The following is a 22481-nucleotide window of genomic DNA, read 5'->3' as shown; positions in this document are numbered from 1 at the left end:
TGCAAGTGAATCTAAGCTCTGTGTGCAAGCGAAAGTAACTTTGCAGCAGCCATTACTATACTATTCCCTTTTGCTCCTCTTCCCACTGGTTGCCTAGAAAACCTAATTCCTGGGCCAGAACATTGATACATTTCTATGCAAACACATACCTTGTAATTTAACCCTCTGATTATCATCACAATGCACCAGCAAGGCAATGTACAATCTGAGGAACCTAATACACAGCAAGAACCTGAACTTCCTTCAGATCAGGAGTTAGATCCTATAAGCCACATCAAACTAAAACGTTTAGAAAAACCAACTTGGAAAGTGCAACAGACCCATGAGGCTGACAAAGAGGAACCGCGGTGTAACATCAGTCACTCATGGTCTAACACTGTTGGATGCATGTCAGCTCCGTCTCAACCAACTCATGAGGTATTGCACCTAGAGGGCGCTGGTAAGCAATTGAATGCCGCTGATGAGAACTATCAAAGACTGTCTTAAAGCCGTACAACACCGAAGATTCCTTACAAGAATTAAAGGAATTGAATGTGCGATATACTTACAAGAAAAGGTAAGGAGTAGCCTTCCCTCCCTTTTCCTACTTCTGTACTTCATAAAGTAAATCGCGGACTCTAAGAATGACCCAAGTTTCTTCTATGGTGACTGTAACCCTCTCAGTACACCTTCTCCAGGACTTGCAAACACACATATAACACACAGAGACCACAGGGGCTCAGTATTAGTGAAGAGAACTTATGTTCAACCTGCACCCGCTACGGTCCTTCAAAGGACTTGGCAAAACAAGGAACTTGAGGATCCAAATCGCCAATGTCCCATACATAACAAGCCACATCCACTTAAGAAATGCATCGGCTTGAGAAAGAAACCTCTACAAGAACATAAGGAACTTTTAAAGGAATTTGGAGTTTGTTTCAGATGCTCTGCCTCCACAGTACACCTTGCAAAAGACTGTAAGACTATCATTAAATGCATGGAATGCGGTAGTGACAAGTGCAAGCCCTTCATCTGTACCAACACAGGTCTACTCCATCCACAGACATCCCTCCCAGGCATGGCGGGCATGGCGGGGAGCACGCTGAACAAACAACTGTCTCCACCCCAGTATTCTCTACATGCACTGAAGTCTGTGGGGAAGGAATTTGTGAGAAATCCTGTGCAAAGATATGCTTGGTTCATGTATACACAAAGGGCTAGCCAGAAAGGGCCATAAGACTGTATACCATTCTAGACGATCAGAGTAACCGATCTCTTGAAAGTACAAGGTTCTTTTATCTCTTAGACACTGCAGGATATGCTCTACCTTATACCCTAGGTACTTGTGCAGGCATTACAGAAGTCTTGGGTAGACGAGCCAGTGGCCTCGTAGATACTCCTCTCAATAGCAACTTGGAAATACCCTTGCCTACTATCATCGAGTGTAATCAGATCCCAACTAACAAGGATGAGATCCCCACTCCTGAAGCTGCCTTGCACCATACTCACTTGAAGGACATAGCTAACCAAATACCAGCCTTTGATGTTACTCGGGAGAGACATTTTAAGGGTGCACAAGGTTCGCCATCAAATCAACGGCCCACATGATGCACCTTATGCCCAGCAACGCCAGGAAACCTTTCTCAGTTTTCCTTTAAAACACACATTCTGCCAAATGGATGCAGTACTTGTTTTCCACGATGACAACATCCCTATAGTGTGAAAGAAAAGCTGTGTGACAAAAGTACGCAAGAACGCATCATACTGGATGATAGGAAAGCATTTATCTTCCAGGATAACAACATTGGTAACACAGTGTTTGAGGTAACCACAAAAGACAATGAGTTAGTGGCCATGATGGAAGACAAAGAATTCTTGAGAACCATGAGTAAAGAGTTCTACCAAGATGATTCTAACAGCTGGGTGGCACCGCTACCATTCCGCACTCCAAGGAAGAGAATTCCAAATAATAGACAACATGCAGATTTACGGTTTATCTCTTTAGAGCACAACCTGAACCGGAAACCGGAGATAAAGAAACATTTTGTCGAATTTATGCAGAAGGTGTTTGAGAGAGATCATGTTGAGCCTGCACCCCCTCTTAATCAAGGAGAAGAATGCTGGTACCTCCCGTGTTTTGGTGTCTACTATCCTCGCAAGCCTGACCAGATTAGGGTGGTCTTCGACTCAAGCGCTCGTCATGAAGGCGTTTCTCTCAATGACAATCTTCTCACTAGGCCTAACCTGAACAACAACCTCCTAAGAGTCTTACTCTGCTTTAGACAAGAGTCAATTGCCATTATGGCCGACATCCAACAAATCTTTCATTGTTTCATCGTCCGTGAAGACAACAGAAACTTCCTCAGGTTCCGATGGTACCGAAATAATGATGTCAACGATGAGGTTATAGACTATCGGATAAAGTACACGTTTTCAGTAATAGCCCCTCCCCCAAAGTTGTCATTTACAGGCTGAGAAAAACAGCCCAAGAAGGCGAACAAGAGTTCGGGTCTGATGCACGTCAGTTTGTTGAAAAGAACTTCTACGTAGATGACGTTCTCAAGTCTCTACCTACGGAAGAAGAAGCCATCGACCTTCTCATCAGAACTCAGAACATGCTCGCTACTGGCAACCTCAGACTACACAAAATCATCTCCAACAGCAATGAGGTAATGAGAGCATTTCTTTCTGATGATCATGCTGTCAGTGCTAGGGAATTCCAACTAGGGTCTGAACTTTCCCTCACGCAACGCAGCCTTGGATTGCTCTGGGATGTTAAACAAGACACGTTCACATTTCAAACATCAGTCTGTGACAAGCCCTTCACAAAACAAGGAGTACTGTCTGCAGAAAACAGTATCTATGATCCCTTGGGATTTATAGCACCCTTTACTATTCAGGCCAAGATATTACTCAGACTACTTACTTCAGAGAACACTGACTGGGATACCCCTTTACCCAAAGAGAAACAACAAAAGTGGGAATCATGGAAGCAGTCCCTCCAGGCATTGGAACAGTTTAAGATACCACGATCTTACACTCTTGCGTCCTTGAAGAATGCCACCAGACTAGAGATCCATGTCTTCTCTGATGCATCCATGGAAGCCATAGCCGCGGTAGTCTATCTCCGGGTTGTACACCCAAACGATGAAATAGGTGTAGGATTTGTCATGGGCAAGGCCAAGGATTGGAGAGGCAGAACAGCCTCAGTGATGCAGAGTCTTGTCTCTAATTGAAGTGCTTGATGTGTAGAAGTTATAGTACTGATTTATGATGACCTTTTTTTACTTCAGTCTTGTTTAACTATTTGTCATGCTTCGGTGTGGGAGGGAAACAGCACACCGAGCATAGGAGAGAACAGGGAATCAGGCCTGAGAACTAGGGAAGGAAAATGGACACCTCCTAGTGAAAACCCTAACCAAAATCCTGACTGACTACCAGTATGAACAGACCCCAAAGGTAGGTGAGTTCATACGCAGGAATACCTAGAGTCCCATCTAGCACTTTAGGACCCTGGTACTAATGGCAGGGATGAGACTTCCAAAAGGAAGGACGAACAGGAGTCTCCTTAAGGCATAATACAAACAATAGGGAAATGCAACACACAGAACCCAAACAAAATACAAAAGGGAAAGGAAAGACTTAACTTCAAAGAGGCTATGGAAGCACCAGGAACTCAGCCGAGATCCAACCACAAACTATCCACAGGCACAGAAGCTATAAACTGCACAGCATTGTGGGAGATGCAACTATAAATAAGGAAGGTTAAATGACCACAGTAGCAACACCTGGAGGTAAGGGGTGTTGCCATTACCAGAAACAACACAGACGCCTATTGATGCCCAAGGAAAACCTGTCAGATCAAACCACATGTTGCGAGTCTCACAGATCTCCTGCCACTCACTGTCGCCGGGACGTCCGTATATCTTGGTACATCCGTGACAGTAGTTCCCTTCTACGAGTGACCTCAGGGCACCCAGGACCGACCTTATCCGTGTGAGACCTGTGTAAAGCTTTCACCAAACGACTGGCACTTACGTCAGATGCCGGTACCCACATCCTCTCCTCTGGTCCATAACCCTTCCAGTGAACAAGATACTGAAGAGATCTATGGAGGACTCGAGAGTCAATTATCTTGGCGATCTGAAATTTCAAACTATCGTTCACAAGGAAGGCGGCTCCAAAGGTTCAACATACCTCTTTAACAAAGATTTATGAAACAGATTATACGTTTTCAGGGCCTGAGGGAGTTCAAGACGAAATGCTGCAGGATTAATAATGGCAGTGATCTTATATGGATCAATAAACCTTGGACCCAACTTCCAAGAAGGTACCTTCAACTTAATGTTTCTTGTGGACAGCCACACAGAATCACCCACTCTTAGGTCTTGACCATTCATCGTTTCCTGTCAGCCACATGTTTATACTTGTTGCCCATATTCATCAAGTTATCTTGAATTTTCCGCCATATAGATGACAATGATGACGGAAAAAAGTTCCTCCTCAGGGATACCAGAAGTATATGGTCACACAAACCCTGTAAAACACAGGAAGGGGTCCCCCATAAGGACACCGCACCATAAAGATCTTACTGACAACAAACGTGTAAAGTGACCAAACAGTAAAACAAAAAATAAATAAATAAATAGTGAATGTGCTGATTACAATAAAAATTCCTCTTCCTTATGCCAGGCAAAGAATAGAGATGTGTGCGCTCAAAATGTATGAAAGTGAAGTGCAAGCGAATGCGCCATCACTCAGGGGGTTATCTGTGTGAGAAGTGCAGCCAGGAGCAACTCCAATCTAGACACAAGTCCTAGTGACTTCAGGACCTTCGATTATGTCATGGTCATGTGATCAGTCACATGAGGGGAGGAGCAAAATGTCACTTTTTAGCACTTACTGTCATGTGACCAGTGTGACATCATCAAAGGTCCTACAGCCACTGAACTTTGCATATCTCATGCAACTGATCACATGACTGTGATGTCATCAAAGGTCCTACAGCCACTAAACATTTCCTCCATCCCATGTAACTGATCACATGAATGTGACGTCATCGCAGGTCCTGCAGCCCCAGGAGGTGAGATCTGCAGGTCAGTTATTGGACTTGGTTCTGGGTTTATTAGAATGGAGCGGTTCTATAGGTGATATATAGCAGGTCCAGCCAGCAGGGGGCAGCACCGGCCATAGAGAGTCTCTGCTCACAGGAGGGGAGTTCTCCTCAGACATGTCTGCTCTCCCCCTGGAATATTAGGAGACCCCCAGACCCCTGTAAGAGGGGCTGTTCTCCTGGATTAGAGGGGTCTTCCATCACACAATGTTCTGTGATGTCACTAGGATATGGAGTCAGTGTGTGATCGGTGGGGACAACCTCTTCTAGATGAAGGGGCTGCAGCACTGTGTCCTCTCCTCACTGTCCCTGCACAGCGGAGGCCGGAGCTCTAATGAGCAGGGACTGTGGAGGGGAGGCCGCGCTGAACCGGTGCTGCCCCCGTCAGTCCCATCCCGGTCCCCGGACCCCACAGATCACACAGTGATGTCTTCTCCTGGTGATAGAACCTCAGTGTGAGGGGAATGTCCCTAGAAATGGGATGAGATCGGTGACTCGGTGATGACGGCCGTGACCGGGGATTGTCTGCACAGTAGTATGTAGCTAAGTGCACACGCGGTGTCTGTACATGTGAATACACGTCTGTGTACATACAGAGAGAACTGCAGCAGTAATCAGAGGACAGAGGCGGCAGACAGGACTCCTCACTCATCATCCACATGTTATTTGTCTTATGTATGGAATGTACCATATACTGTGTGTACATAATGTATGGAATATACCGTAATCCCGTATATATGACACATCAAAATATTTCTGCTTATATTAAGCCCTGACAATATAGAAAGTCAAAATTGTATAACTCCGACCCTCACCGCACACAACAATGAAAATTGGGCAGTCTAATAATATGATGACCAGGCTAACATGGCGGCTGTCCTCGACAGTCGGCTATGTTAGTGAAGGGCATGATGGGGGTTGTACCTCCCCTTGCATCCCTGATCACTGTGGAGGTGCACAACCCCACTAATCACCCTAAAGTGCGCAGAGGGGGCTCCGCTATTTGGTGCTCTACCTGCCAATCACAGCACAAGAGGGGCATGTAGAACAGCAAAGCCCTCACCGCAGGAAGCCATCCCTGTATGGAACTGCGTGCAAAGAGAACTTTACGCTTCTATGTGCTGCGTTTGGGCCTTGCTGGGACTTGTGGTGCACCACCACTGTGCTCTACTGAGAAAAAAGTTTAAACAAGTATTCTTGGACCTGCTGCATTAGTCATTAATCCAATTGTTCACTTGCAGCAGTCTCAAACTCTGTCCATCTTCCCCTCTGTGCTCCTTCTGCCGACACTGAGCCATCTGTGAACGCACATTTTTTTTCCAGCTCTGCATCAGTAATTCTGCACGCACTCTGTGACCGCCAAGTGCTGATCAGTGCGTACATGTCACACCTTGCCCTGTGAATGTGCGGAGGTCTGTCAGACCTGTGTGGTGGATCGTCTGCTCCAGCTCTGCTCTAGATAAGTCCTCTCTGTTATTTCCCATTGTGTCTGTTATCTAGGCCTCTAGGGAGACGCTTGCTTCCTCCTGTTTGAAGAAGCAGGTTGCCTCTTCCCTTTTCCCTACTGCTTAGGGTTTGCCCAAGGCTTTTAGGTTTAGGCACGAGGGCATGTGCATATCAACCATTAGGGTATGCACATGGGCACGGCAGTTTAGGGAAAACTTTTAGGGACCCCTAGGAGGTGAGCCTTTTCTCCCTAGCTTTTGGGCCTAGTCATTTGTTCTGTTTGTTTTCCTGTGTTTGGTTATTTCCCTGCTTACCTACCTATCGTGACATTATAACCTCCCAAAAAACTGCAATTTCCCTGCTGTTTGCGAAATGGAGGCTATGGATGCTTTGGTTGATCGCATGCAGGGATTATCGCTGGAGGTTTCTGACCTCCACAGTTCTGTTGCACGGTGTCAGAATGCTCTGGCGTCGTTGGAGGAAATCAGGTCCGCTTAGAGCCTAAACTCTCTCCCTGATAGGTTCTCAGGAGGTGGTGATGACTTTATTCGGTTCAGGGAGTTCTGTAAGTTGTATTTTTGTCTGCGGCCAATTTCATCTGGTGATGAGAATCAAAGAATGGGGATCATTATATCTCTGCTCAAAGGGGATGCGCAGTCCTGGGCTTTTTCTCTGCCGACCGGTTCACCATCCCTCTGGTCGGTGGATTAATTTTTCAGAGCCTTGGGCTTGATTTATGCTGACCCAGACCGGGTCCCTATGGCTGAATCTAAGTTGCGCAGTTTGTTACATGAAGAACATACTGCAGAGTCGTATTGTGCAGAATTTAGAAGATGGGCAACTGACTCGGGGTGGAATGATCCTGCACTCCGGAGTCAGTTTTGTCAGGGGCTCTCTGAGAGGTTGAAAGATGCCCTTGCTTTTCATGAGTATCACGATTCATTGGAGACGGCCATGTCTTTGGCAGTGCGGCTTGATAGACATCTTAGAGAGAGGTATAAGATTCCTCTCAAGCGGGGGGGTCCTGTCTGAAAATAAATCCGTCTAACCTATTCCCCGGGGTAATATGACATTTTAATCTGAGGCAGGAGAGGAGCCTATGCACTTGGGCCATGTTTCCTTTCGCTCAGGTGATAGGGATTTTAGGAAGCGGAATAAACTATGTTACTTCTGTGGAAAAGAAGGTCATTTTGTTTATGTGTGTCCTTTTGTCAAACCTCAAAGCGATAATGAAAAACTACAGAGGTATTCACATAAAGAGAAAAAAATAATTGATTTTGAGGTATTTGTTGACAGTGGTGCGGGGGTAAACCTTATTGATTTTCATTTCCTCCAAAATCTTGGTTTTAGAACTAGCACATTAGATAAAGAGATACCAGTATTTATTTTTTGAAGGGCTTGCCTGATCCGAAGGTTCTAGGTTTACCGTGGTTGATAAAGCCTAACCCTACTATTGACTGGCAAACAAGACAAATCAGTAGCTGGATTGAATCTTGTACGGACAACTGTCTTTGTACTTCTATCTCAGGGGTGTCAACTACGGTCCTACCTCAGTTTCTCTCTGATTTTGCGGACGTATTCTCGGAGGGTGGAGCTCAGGAGTTTCCCCCCCATCGAGAATATGATTGTCCGGTCAATCTGATCCCTGGAGCTAAACTGCCAAAATCTTGGCTATACAAACTTTCCCAACCCGAAAGAGAAGCTATGGGGAAGTATATTACCGAGAGTTTGGCAAAGGGACATATTAGGCCATCTAAGTCCCCTGTGGCCGCCGGCTTCTTTTTCGTAAAAAAGAAAGACGGATCACTTAGACCGTCTTTAGATTTCCAGGAATTAAATCTCATTACAGTCTGTGATCTGTATCCGCTTCCTTTGATTTCTGATCTATTTGATCAAATTGTCGGAGCCAAGGTGTTCTCCAAGTTGGATTTCAGAGGAGCTTATAATCTGATCAGAATTTAGGGAAGGAGATTAGTGGAAAAACGGCCTTCAATACACCCAAAGGTCATTTAGAGAATCTTGTCATGGCCTTTGGTTTAACTAATGCGCCAGCGGTCTTTCAGCGATTTATCAATGATATTTTCCATCATTTAGTGGGAAGGTTCATTGTTATTTACCTTGATGACATACTAATTTAGTCACCCGATTTGGAGACCTATCAGGATCACGTGAGACAGGTGTTGTTGATCCTTCAGGAGAATAAATTGTATGAAAAATTGGAAAAATTTGTATTTGCTGTCCAGGAGCTACTGTTTTTGGGATACCTGCTTTCTGACTCTAGTTTTCGTAAGGACCCCGAAAAAGAAAGCTTTGATGCGGTTTTTTGGTTTTACCAATTACTACAGAAAATTCATCTCGCATTATTCCATCATTGTAAAACCTTTGACAGATATGACTAAAAAAGGCGCCAACTTCTCTGTCTAGTCAGACGAGGCATTACAGGCCTTTTCTGCTATTAAGAAATGTTGTCTGCTCCCATTCTGATGCAACCTGATGTGTCTCAACCATTCGTCGTGGAGGTTGATGCATCAGAAGTTTATTGAAGAAATATGTGGAACCTGTGGAACCATCTCCATTGCCACCTCCCCCTGTCCTGGTGGATGGCAATTTGGAGTTTGAGATCTCTAGGATTCTTGACTCACGTGTTCTTTGGGGTTCCCTTCAGTACATGGTGCACTGGAAGGGATATGGTCCCGAGGAAAGAATGTGGGTTCCGGCTACTGATGTTAGTGGTAGCAGCTTGGTGAGGGCCTATCACAGGGCAGACCTGGATAAAGTTCGTCCGGGGTGTCCGGAGGTCATCCGTAGAAGGGGAGTTACTGTCACGCCTTGTCCTGTGAATGTGCGGAGGTCTGTCAGACTGGCTGCACATATCTGACTTCTTTGTTTGTTTTTGTATGGATTTGAGCTGGATCCACCTTCCCTCAGGTGTACCGGGTTTGATTGTTAGTGAGGCTATTTATCCCTCCTTCCCCCAGTGGCCTGTGCAGGTTATAGTTCTTTCCTGTGAGCTCTGGATGTGTGGTGGATCGTCTGCTCCAGCTCTGCTCTAGATAAGTCCTCTCTGTTATTTCCCATTGTGTCTGTTATCTAGGCCTCTAGGGAGACGCTTGCTTCCTCCGGATTTGAATAAGCAGGTTACCTCTTCCCTTTTCCCTACTGCTTAGGGTTTGCCCAGGGTTTTTAGGTTTAGGCACGAGGGCATTTACATGGGCACATCAGTTTAGGGAAAACTTTTAGGGATCGCTAGGAGGTGAGCCTTTTCTCCCTAGCGTTTGGGCCTAGTCATTTGTTCTGTTTGTTTTCCTGTGTTTGGTTATTTCCCCGCTTACCTACCTATCATGACAGTACATCACTCTGTGCTCAGGTTTTGGCAAAGGAGGTTTTCTTTTTACATCTGTCCTCCATTTTTTGGCACAGTCTTTTTTTTTCTTCTTTTTTTTGCACGAGTTGCAGCCGTGGAGCACTGATTTGTACCGTACATTACTCATTGTCTCTGTGCTCACTTTTTGGCTCAGGTGTTTTTTTTGTGTGTGTGAAAAATAAAATAATTATAATCATAATGTTATAGTTATTATATAATCTCTGTACAAATATACTTAAATTCTAGGTAGTTTTAGTGCAGATTTTTTACAGCACTCATGACAGTTGCTTGTGTGTGTCCTGTAACTGCTGAGCGCCGATCGGTACCATACATTTTGCCGATCGTATTCCTGCTCAGTTCTCTGTGTAGGCTTTATAAATCTGTCTCTGTATATATATTGTGGCATATAGGGGGCGTTAGATCATTAAAATTGTGTATCCCACCCAGAGAAAGCTGGGCTGTTCATGAGGTGTAATTAGCAGCCACCTGTGGAGCTCAGTGAAATTTGGGCTGTACTCTTCCAGTAGTCCTCCCAGTCTGGAGAAGACAGGCTGTGCTGAGGTCTGTCAGAGTCACAAAATACATTTTGGTATGTCCTCTGCAATGTGTTTTGGAGGACACCAAGTGATAGACTCAGGTCCTGGTAGTTTGGAAAATTAGGTAAGTTATGGCATTAAAATGTATAAGGTGTGCGAGCGTACCTCTGGGTACACCCATAGGATCTGGGCTTATGAAGGTAAGGAAACCTGGATTGAACCCCTAGAATGCCCATCCCCATCATAGGGGTTAGTGGTAAAAGTGTGTGACTTAGTGCACGCACTGCTGGACCAGGGTTACCACTTCTATGTGGATAACTATTGCACCAGCATTCCACTATTTGAGTCTCTAAGTTCCAGAGGTACTGTATCTTGTAGCACGGTATGCAAAAATCTGAGAGGCCTCCTTAGATCCCTGTTCGGACAACCATTCAGAAAGGGCAACAGCAGGGCTCTCTGCCCCTTTCCCATAATAAACACACGTAAAGTTGTAAAAAAATAGACATATCGCTGCATCCATAACGACTGGGTCTATAAAAATATCAAATAAAAGCTGTGCCAAAAAAGCTATTTTTGTCACCTTACATCACAAAAAGTGTAATAACAAGCGATTAAATAACCATATGTACCCCAAAAAGTACCAATCAAACCATCACCTCATCCCACAAAAAATGAGCCCCTACGTTAGACAGTCGACCGAAAAATAAAGAAAATATGGCTTTCAGAAAATGGAATCACAAAAACATGATTTTTTTTTCTTTTAAATTCTTATATTTAAAAAAGTATACATATTAAGTATTACCACGTCCATAACAACCTGCTCTATAAAAAATATCCCATGATCTAACCTCTCAGGTGAACGCCGTAAAAAAAAAAAAAAAAACATCAAAAAATGTTGGTCATCTTTCCCCATAAAGTGTAATATCGAATGATCAAAATATTATATGAACACAAAAATTGTACCAATAAAGACGTTAACTCTTCCCGCAAAAAAGAGCCCCTAAACAAGACAATCGGCAGAAAAATAAAAAGAATTATGGCTTTCAGAAAATGGAGACACAAAAACATTTTTTTTTTTTCAAAAATAATTTATTATATAAAACTGAAACAAAAAACTACAAAATATAGCACATGTGATGTGAACAGCCATTTTTTGGGTTACCATGCCTTACAAAAAGTAAGTGATCAAAATCATATGTATCCCAAAATAGTATCAATAAAACTGTCACCTTATTCTGTAGTTTCCAAAATGGGGTCACTTTTTGGGAGTTTCTACTCTAGGGGTGCATCAGGGGGTCTTCAAATGGGACACGGTGCCAAAAACCAGTGCAGCAAAATCTGCCGTTCTAAAACCATACAGCGCTCCTTTCCTTCTTCACCCTGCCATGTGCCCATAGAGCAGTTTCCGACCACATATGGGGTGTTTCTGTAAACTGCAGAATCAGGGTAATAGATATTGAGTTTTGTTTGTCCGTTAACCCTTGATGTGTTACAAAAAAAAAATGGATTACAATGGAAAATCTTCCCAAAAAATGAAATTTTGAAGTTTCATGTCCATTTTCCTTTAATTCTTGAGGAACACCTAAAGGGTTGAAAAAGTTTGTTAAATCAGTTTTGAATAACTTAAGGGGTGAAGTTTCTAAAATTAAGTCATTTATGGGTGGTTTCTACTATGTAAGTCCTACAAATTGACTTTATAACTGAACTGGTCCTTTAGAAATTTTCTTCAAAAATTTTAGATTTGCTTCTAAAATTCTAAGCCTTCTAATGTCCTAAAACATAAAATGATATTTACAAAATGATGCCAACATAAAGTAGACATATAGGGAATGTGAAGTAATAACTATTTTATGAGCTATCACTATCTGCATTAAAAGCAGAGAAATTGAAGCTTTGAAAATTGTAAATAGAGGCAAATGGAGCGACAGCACATGTGTGAGTACCGTTCCGTTTATTCCAAGTGATTGAACCCCCACCGATCAGATACTTATCAACTATTCTATGGATAATAGATAAGTTCTTATGATGAGACAACTCCTTTAATAATAGCCAGCTCATGAGACACTTCACTTCATGTAAGATGTTCTTTCAAATGTGATTTTGCTCTCAATCCTACATGTTTCCTCAGGTAGCTAAAATTTTCTTTTGAAAGACGATGGTCCTTTCCATCAAGGATCCACCAAGGATGGCGAAGGATAGAGACCACATAGCTGCATGGATATTAGACCTCACCCTGGAGATCATCTCCTTGATAACTGGAGAGGTGAGAGTTTCACATGACATCACTCTTATCTTTAGTAATAAACCAGGGAAATTACTGGAAAAGTGAAGGATTCTTAGATTCTCTGTAGTGATCGGCGTCTCCCCATACACAGGATTACACAGTAGTGAAGAAGTCGTCTGGTGAGTGTGTGACACCCCGTGTGTCAGGAGGATGGAGCAGGACCCAGAGCCCCATCACCGAGCCTCCACCTCATTTCCTGATACATGAGCAGAAGATCATAGAACTTACCACCAGGATCACTGAGCTGCTGAGCGGAGAGGTGAGCGCTGCTGGGAATGCTGGGACATTATACAATAACGCCACGGGAGGGGCCTGGTAATGACTGTGTCCTTGTGTTGTCAGGTTCCTATAAGGTGTCAGGATGTCACTGTCTATTTTTCCATGGAGGAGTGGGAGTATTTAGAAGATCACAAGGATCTGTACAAGGACATCATGATGGATAATCACCAGCCCCTCACATCACCGGGTAAGAGGAGACCTTCCATGACTGTAGAGAAGAGAACAGTTTTGAGAGTCAGATTCCTCCATTGTCATGCCCCACTCTGACGATGTGCGGAGGTCGGCCAGGATAGCAGCACGAGTTTAGTGTTTGTTTTGGAGCCGTGCTGGATCCGCCTCTCATCAGGTGCACTGGGTGGGGTCATTAGTTTAAATAGCACACCAGCCCAGTGCTCTGAGCGGATTATACTAATCATTGTGGTCTTGGAAGCTAGGAAGGAAGGTTGTCTGTCTGTTCCAGCTCAGAAAGATAAGTGTGATTCAAGTTTGGTTGTTATGTGTCATCTCTCCCATCCAGGTTCTGTGCGAGCAGGCTGCTCCTATTTCCCCTCTTCACCATCTCAGGGAAGTTAGGGTTTTTTCAGCCCAGGCACGGGGACATATCACACCTACCTTTAAGGTCTGCATGTGGGCTGAGCAGTGCAGGGAAAGAGGTCAGGGATTAGCTAGGAGGTGACCCTTCCCCTGTCTCTCGCCCAGAGCCTGGTTGGTGGGTTATGTGCGAGTCTGAGTGCACGCCCGCTGTGACATCCATCATCAGATCATCACATATAGAAAATGTATTCAGTTACTGTGTGTATTTCCTACAGATGGATCCAGTCAGAGAAATCCACCAGAGAGATGTCCCAGTCCTCAGTATTCCCAGGACTGTCCAGAAGAAAAACCAAATATCCCACTGGATCATCAGGTAGATGAAGCTGAGGTTTCTACAAATCCTCTATAGACTGATGTAATGGAGCTTTCTACTGACCTCCCCCAGCAGCAGTGGAGTATACTGTACGCTCCGTCTACTGACCTCCCCCAGCAGCAGTGGAGTATACTGTACTCTCCATCTACTGACCTCCCCCAGCAGTGGAGTATACTGTACGCTCCGTCTACTGACCTCCTCCAGCAGCAGTGGAGTATACTGTACGCTCCATCTACTGACCTCCCCCAGCAGCAGTGGAGTATACTGTACTCTCCATCTACTGACCTCCCCCAGCAGCAGTGGAGTATACTGTACTCTCCATCTACTGACCTCCCCCAGCAGTGGAGTATACTGTACGCTCCGTCTACTGACCTCCTCCAGCAGCAGTGGAGTATACTGTACGCTCCGTCTACTGACCTCCCCCAGCAGCAGTGGAGTATACTGTACTCTCCGTCTACTGACCTCCCCCAGCAGCAGTGGAGTATACTGTACGCTCCATCTACTGACCTCCCCCAGCAGCAGTGGAGTATACTGTACGCTCCATCTACTGACCTCCCCCAGCAGCAGTGGAGTATACTGTACGCTCTGTCTACTGACCTCCCCCAGCAGCAGTGGAGTATACTGTACTCTCCATCTACTGACCTCCCCCAGCAGCAGTGGAGTATACTGTACTCTCCGTCTACTGACCTCCCCCAGCAGCAGTGGAGTATACTGTACTCTCCATCTACTGACCTCCCCCAGCAGCAGTGGAGTATACTGTACTCTGCGTCTACTGACCTCCCCCAGCAGCAGTGGAGTATACTGTACTCTCCATCTACTGACCTCCCCCAGCAGCAGTGGAGTATACTGTACTCTCCATCTACTGACCTCCCCCAGCAGCAGTGGAGTATACTGTACGCTACTGCATCTGGTTATTGGCTGAAAATAGTTTCTGGTTTCATAAAAGATTGTGATAAAAGGAATCTGTCACCTTGATTAACTGAGAGTAATACTGCTGACACTGACCTCCGATCAGTATTTTATGTCTACTCTTCCCTCCACCATGTCGCCTCAGATCTCTAATGTATTACACTAAGAGAACTCATAAGCTTGCACTCAGGAGGTCCTCTCCATTATGTGTGCAAGCTCATGAGTCTGGCAGTATACTGTAGCAGAGTTTTGCGGTAGTACAGTGTGAGAACGGGGGAGATATAGGCATATAAAGGACCATGGTTTATTGAGGTGACAGATTCCCTTTGAAGTGGTTGCACAAGATTTAAGCTTACCACCTATCCACAGGATAGTCTATAAGTGCTTAATCTGTGGAGGTCCAACCATTGTGACTCCAGTGATCACAAGAAAAGTGGTCCCATGTCACCCACTTAAATGGGACAATGGCCAAGCATACCTGCTACTGCTTCATTCAAAGTCTGTGACACTGCCAGAGAGAAGATAAGTGTGGAGCTCGGCTATCTCCAGCAGCCCCATAGGGGTGAATGGAGCGGCAGCGCGAATGCTTGAACACTGCTCCATTCAAATTGGGCATCTACTGATTGGACACTTGTCACCCATCCTATGCCAATTTTTTAGTTTACTGTCATTTTATAGAACATAAGTATTATTCAGATATAGAGCTTCAATCCAAAAATACAAATACTTACAGTTCGTAATTTATATCAACACTTTAAACATATGTCAGCATTAGTATTAAACATCAATGTTTTGGGTCATTTGAGATGCTAATCTGTACAAGCATATACTGGTGTACCGTAGGAACAGGAAATATAGAAAGAAGAGAACGAAGATCAGGAGAAGGGGAAAGGAAGAAAGAGAATTACATGATGAATATCTGATTCAGTACACATCTCAGCATTAGAGCCTATCGTCCATCAAGCTCTCCTAACACCACAGAGAAATTTGTGGAGCTAAGAAACTCAGATAAGGGGTTCCACCTCTGATCATGCGAATGTGCGACCAGTTCCTTCATTCTGAGCAAATGTCTGACTACGCCTGCCCATTCACAGAGAGAGGGTGCCTCATCGGACTTCCAGTGCCTCGGTATTACCATACGCGCTGCCATGAGGAAAAACCTCAGAACATTCTTTTTCATTTGAGCTAGCGTACCCGGAATGAGAGAAAGGAGAGTCACTTTGGGTGTATGGACTATCGTTTTCCCTGAGAATTTGCTATAGATCTGAAGTACCTGATCCCAGAATCTTTTTATTGCCTGACAGGACCACCAAATATGGAGCATAGTTCCTTCTTCTCTTCCACATCTCCAATACAGATTGGAGGCAGTAAGGAACATTTTATGTAGCTTCGATGGGCAATAGTACCATCTGGAGAGGATCTTAAAGTTCTTTTCTTTGGCATGCGATGAGAGAACACGCACATCCTGAGGATACCTTCTGATGAAAAGGTGATCTGTAGGTCTGTTTCCCATTTTCTGCAATAGGGAGCTACTGTATGTCCGGATTGCTCAAATCCAACAGGATCTTATACAATTGAGAGAGCAGTTTGGCGTGCATATCAGGTTTTAAAAAAAAAAGTGTATCCCAGTCCGTCATATCGGGGAGTTTCCAATGAGCAAACAGACCACCTACAAATGCCCTCAGCTGCGCATAAGCAAGCCACATTGAGCCCTGTCTTCTATCTTCCAGAACAAGGGATTCGTATTGTAACACCTTTGCATTTTTCATTAAGTCTCGGGCCCAAGGACATGAATCCCGGTATGAAAGCTGGATTACCCATAAGAGGGGTCATGGGACCTGGTCTATGTGATATCTGAAACTTTAGGACCCAGCTGTCCCATTAAGAGATAGTGTGTCGTGCTAAGTACGGCCACTCCTCAATTGGGGATCTGTTATCTTGAGTTACCCATGGGGCTACCAGTTGTTCCATTGGGGAAAGATCTCGCTCTAGTTGGACCCAAATTTTTCCAGATGCCAATGTGACCAATATAACATCCACACAAAATTTTCCGATGTGTGATACAATTCTGCCAATTTTTTAACCCAACCCCTTCCCTTCAGCCCATGGCCCTTCAGCTGCCCACCCTCTTGCCCCTACCTGGTGCTGCCTGAGGCGATCGCCTCACCTGGCCTCATTGGTGGTGCACCCCTGATTAAATCATACATTAAGGCCTTTTTTTACACAGGCCTGCTTTCCATCCGGGTGTGATGTAGTGTGTAGTGAACGCAGAGCATCCACTCTGAATCCTGACCATTCCTTTCAGTGGGTCTGTGCACATGAGTTTTAGATGCATCATCTTTGCATTCAGCATGCAGTCTGCCATTACCTCAGGTGTATAACATCCAGCTTCCAGCCATGCAATCTACCATTACCACGGGTGTATAACATCCAGCCCCTAGCCATGCAGTCTGCCATTACCACAGTGAATAACACCATGCAGTCTACCATTACCACAGTGAATTACATTCAGCCTCCAGCCATGCAGTCTACCATTACTACAGGTGTATAACATCCAGCCGCTAACCATGCAGTCTACCATTACCACAGTGTATAACATCCAGCCTCTAACCATGCAGTCTGCCATTACCTCAGGTGTATAACATCCAGCCTCCAGCAATGCAGTCTACCATTACTACAGGTGTATAACATCCAGCCCCTAACCATGCAGTCTGCCATTACCTCAGGTGTATAACATCCGGCCTCCAGCAATGCAGTCTACCATTACTACAGGTGTATAACATCCAGCCCCTAGCCATGCAGTCTACCATTACCACAGTGAATAACATTCAACCTCCAGCCATGCAGTCTACCATTACCACGGGTGTATAACATCCAGCCCCCAGCCATGAAGTGTACCAGTACCACAGGTGTATAACATCCATCCCCCCACCTTGCAGTTGCTTTTACAGACATTGGTGACAGAATGATAAAAACTCCCTAAATTCTAGCGTGGTCCTGTTATATGAGCCACTGATGCTGCAAGTCACTACCTGACATGTCTTCACTCCTAAATATTCCACCATTACCTGTGAGTGGCAGAAACCACAGCAACTCAGCCATGAAGTGGAAACTATGTACAGTTACAGAGCGGGGTCAGACGCGTGCACAGAAGCATCGTGCATAAAAGTCACCTACACTTTGCTGACTCCATAACTGAAGACTAAGAGTCCAGACCTCCTCTGCCATTAACATCAGCACAAAAACTGTTCTGTGCCGGGAGCTTCGTGGCATGGGTTTCCATGGCTGATCAGCTGCATGCAGGCCTTGCTTCACAACTACAGTGCCAAGCGTGGGATGGAGTAGGGTGAAGCATGCCAACTCTGGAGCAGTGGTGACGTCTTTTGTAGAGTTACCAATCACACATCTCTAGCTGGCGGTCTGATGAACGAGTCTGGTGAAAGCCAGGAAGAACGTTACCTGTCTGACTGCATGGTGCCAGCTGTAAAATCTGGTGGAGGAGGGATAACTCTATAGGGTTGTTTTTTCAGGGGTCACCTCAGCCCTTTAGTTCCATTAAAGGGGTTGGCCACTTTCCGGCTATTCTTGTTCAATGTGTTTGTGAGATGATTATATGGCACCTACTAATATAGTCTTTGTTGATATTTTGTACCATTTTCTATATTTCACAAGGTTGGCCATGTCTTTTATTTGCTGTCCACACAGACGTCCTGTCCATGACATGGCTGCTGATGGAGGGTCATGTGACCAGGTAAATCACTTCTCTTCTCCATTCAAATACACTAGCGTTAAATTCTTAACACTGCAAGTGCAGATGTGGTGTATTTGAGTGAGAAGGCTGTGTGTTGTGTCTGAAGTTATTTTTGCCTCTTCACATGACCCTCCATCAGGGGCCATGTTATGGACACATTGCCTGCACAGAAGATTTGCCAAACAAGGGGACAAGAGAATATCAACAAAGGCTATAATAATGAGTGTCATGAAGTCATCTTACTAAAACATTGGTCAAAAGAAGCTAGAAAGAGGCCAACCCCTTTAATGCTTCAGCAGACCAACTCTGTGAGAACAGTTTGGGGAAGGTCCTTTTCTGTCCCAGCCTGACTGTGCCCCACTGCACACAGCGAGCTCCACAAAGGCATGTTTGGGGGAGTTTTGTGTGGAAGAACTTGACTAGCCACAGACAACCCTGATCTCAATCTCATCCAACGTGGGGGAAGCTAGAACGGAGAATGCGAGCCAGGCTCTCTCCTCCAACAAATGTTCATCTGACAGAATGGGCAAAAATTCCCACAAACACAATCCTGAATCCTTGTAGAAAGCCTTCCCAGAAGAGCAAAGGGGGAACCGCTCCATATTAACGTCTATGGATTTAGCAGCTGTAGGTGTAATGTGTGGTTGTTAAATATATTTGCCTATACAGTGTATATAAATACAAGAACTACTGGGAGCAGATTTTCACAGTAAGGTCCTCACAAAGCACAAGAGTGAGCTCTGCCAGTCTGGAGGAAAGAAGGTTCAGTCTCCAGTGGTGATAAAAAGCTGTGACATTACTGAATAATATAAGAACTGGTGGTGATGACCACAGTGTCCTCTCCAGGATAGGATCAGATCATTTCATGCAGAAAAATGTCAGAAACACTTCAGTTGATGTGTAAAATGCTTGTCTGAATGTTGATCCTGTCCAATCACCACTTGATGAGATCCTTCTCCTTCAGGGCAGATTGGTTTGTGTCTTCACAGGGTTTTTGAACTTAACCTGGATATAAGATAAAATTGGGTTCCGTTTTCTTTTTTCTCATGTCTTTAATGTTGGATGCTTGCAGGAAAGTTCTGGAGGAACGATGAGTGGACTCGAAGAACCCATATCAGTGTCTGTGAATGGTAAGAGCCTTTTTTTTTTATAAATCTTGTTTGACTGTAAATCTCTTTATTAATGGAAAAACTGATTGGAAGTTCAGAAAAACATCCTCCTCATTATCATCATTGTTATGAGTTATGTTTTAATCACGTGAATTATGTCCATATTTAACTCTTACCAGCCTGTTTTGGGCCTTAGTGACTAAGTGATCTTTTTCATAGTCGTCTTCCAAGTGCTATAACTTTTTTATTTTTCCATCTATGTAGCTGTATGGGGGCTTGTTTGTTTGATTGGCTTTGTTTGAGCAACAAGTTGTACTTGTCACGCTTCGGTGTGGAAGGGAAACACCATACCGAGCATTGGAGGGAAGGGGGAAACAGGGAATCAGGCCTGAGAACAAGGGAAGGAAGATGGACACCTCCTAGTGAAAACCCTAACCAAAATCCTGACTGACTACCTGTATGAACAGACCCCAGAGTTCATATGCAGGAATACCTAGAGTACTATCTAGCCCTATAGGACCCTGGTACTAATGGCAGGGACGAGACTACCTGTTTCTCCAAAAGGAAAGACGAACAGGAGTCTACTTCAGGTCTAATACAAACAATAGGGAAATGCAACACACAGAACCCAAACAAAATAAGCACATTTTGCTGCCTTTTGCAGACCTCTAGCTCTTTCCAGGGCTATTTTAGAGCCATTTTAGTGGCCAAAAGTTCGGGTCCCCATTGACTTCAATCGGGTTCAAGTTCGGGTCCCGAACTTTTTTTTCAAGTTCGGCCGAACCTGCCAAACCCGAACATCCAGGTGTCCGCTCAACTCTAGTCCTGAGTCGCCCTGATAATCCTTTTCATAGGAGCAGGGGAGAGACGACCTATTCTTCCAAGACACGGAAGAACAAGAGTCTCAAATGGCCTAGTAGCAAGGAAAAGTAGGAGACTATATACAGTAACTAAATCGGCAAGTACTTAAACAGAAACACACTTACCTGTCGCAGCCACCATAACTGGAACCCGTGCATAAGTACAGGAGCCCACACACCAAACAGGACACCGTACCAACAACACCCACATACAGGTATCCAGCACACCAGATACTGCCTGGACCCCTGCCTGGAGGGATGACAACGGAGAGACATAGCAGGAGACATCGATGTCCCACTAGGTGGCCCTCAAGAACTGGGCAGACAGAACACCTTGGACTGGAGCAGAGCTCCAGCACCAACGCCGGCTGGAGTTAAACTGACTCCAGCCAGGGAGCCACAGGTAATAAAACCCAAGTGACCACACCCAGCCAGGGAGTTAACCCCTCCAGCATCAGATAGGGGAGGAACCCGGAGAAGGGGAGAAAAGCACATGGAAGCCGATATCAATGTGTTGCTTCTGGCAACCGGCATGCACGTGAACGTGTCACGCGCACAACACTGAGGCCGTGACACTCCCACCCCTCCAAGCCCCCCTAACTGAAAAATGGGAAACTAAATGGAGCACCCAAAACAACAGGGGGAGAGAAAAAAAAAAAAAAAGTGGCAGAATCAGTGACAGTGCAAGAGAGTCTCCTCAACACTGCCGCCAGCACCCCGGAACCACCAACTAGGAGCCAGGCAGCCAGCTAACATACAGCCAGGAGAGACCGCTGCGTCCACCTCAGACACGGTTCACACACGGTCGCTGCCAGCATGCATCCCCCAACCAGCATACACCACAGCCAGCACAACAAGGAATGCAGCCAGCACACAACACAAGTGACCAAACCACTGAGACATGGACAAGGGGAGACACAAACACAAGTGACGGTTCACAACTACTGCAACCACTGTCACAGAGAACCACACTGTTAACAGCATCTTGCCTTTCACCCTCCCTCCGGCAGATAAGCAGGCCAGAAAACAGAAGGCAACGCATGGTGAGCCCTCTTCCGAAGGCATCCAGACAAAGGAGCCTTAGTGGGACATACTGTCACGGTGGGGAGTGGGAAAAACCCCACACCATACAATGTCAGGTATAAAGGGGAAGCAACTAGGCCAGGACACGGGATCAGGGAACAGGTCACCTCCTAAAGCGTCCCTAATCCTCACTGTACGAGCGGACCTGGATGGTAGGACGGCTCATACCCAGGATACCTTTGGCCCTGAGTCGACCTGATAATCCCTTTCATAGGAGCAGGTAAGAGACGACCTGTTCTTCCTAGACACGGAAAAACAGGAGTCTCAAATGGCCTAGTTGCAAGGAAAAGTAGGAGACTGTATGCAGTAACTAAATCGGCAGGTAAGTAAACAGAAACACACTTACCTGCCACAGCTACTACGTCTGGAACCCATGCATACGTACTGGAGCCCTAACACCAAACAGGAGGCTGTACCAGCAACTCACACAGGTATCCAGCACACCAGACTCTGCCAGGATCCCCATGCCGCAAGGTGCATGGCAGCCCCAGGCAGCGCTGCATACAGACTTGTGGTTCACCCCTCCGGGAAACCAACCCCCTTCCGGAGGACACAACAAACAGGGGAAATGTCAAGCAACCATGCTGAAAGATATAACCAAACATACCAGACATGGAACACCAAGCTAGACATTACAACACACCAAATCATAACCCCACACCAAACCTACAACACATGTAAGAGAGGGAAGACATCGCTGGAGACCTCGATGTCCCACTAGGCGGCCCTCACTCTGGGAGATTAAACATGAAGACCAGGAGCATAACTCCTGCACACACCATGGCTGGAGTACCACTGACTCCTGGCCTCTAGCCACAGGTAAGTTGAAGCACGTAGTGACCACACCCAATAATGTGGTTA

At 45.3% G+C, this 22481-nt stretch overlaps 2 protein-coding genes and 1 long non-coding RNA gene across 5 annotated transcripts in view; all 3 read left to right on the top strand.

Moving 5' to 3' along the window:
• LOC122928744 (oocyte zinc finger protein XlCOF8.4-like) overlaps window positions 1-22481 on the top strand; it is a 164554-nt gene that overhangs the window by 50377 nt on the left and 91696 nt on the right. The gene's annotated exons all lie outside the window — the stretch shown is intronic.
• The window catches only part of LOC122928742 (zinc finger protein OZF-like), a 77174-nt gene that overhangs the window by 49132 nt on the left and 5561 nt on the right, over window positions 1-22481 (top strand). Inside the window, exons 1-3 of one of the 3 annotated variants that reach the window (XM_044281908.1) lie at window positions 13069-13188; window positions 13811-13908; window positions 19641-19698. In XM_044281908.1, the coding sequence (XP_044137843.1) occupies window positions 13104-13188; window positions 13811-13908; window positions 19641-19698 (241 nt within the window). In that variant the 5' untranslated portion in view covers window positions 13069-13103. Of the gene's footprint in view, window positions 1-13068; window positions 13189-13810; window positions 13909-15808; window positions 15946-19640; window positions 19699-22481 lie in introns of those variants that run through there. The other 2 variants (XM_044281907.1, XM_044281909.1) reach the window with 2 other exon arrangements.
• LOC122928745 lies at window positions 5038-12874 on the top strand. Its single transcript, XR_006387924.1, has 3 exons — window positions 5038-5075; window positions 12567-12701; window positions 12814-12874. It is a non-coding gene; the product is annotated as an uncharacterized LOC122928745 (long non-coding RNA).

Source organism: Bufo gargarizans, chromosome 2 (assembly GCF_014858855.1).
Source record: "Bufo gargarizans isolate SCDJY-AF-19 chromosome 2, ASM1485885v1, whole genome shotgun sequence".
NCBI classification, from domain to species: Eukaryota; Metazoa; Chordata; class Amphibia; order Anura; family Bufonidae; genus Bufo; species Bufo gargarizans.
Note: the sequence above shows the minus strand (reverse complement) of the source record. Positions and strands in the feature narration are given on the sequence as shown.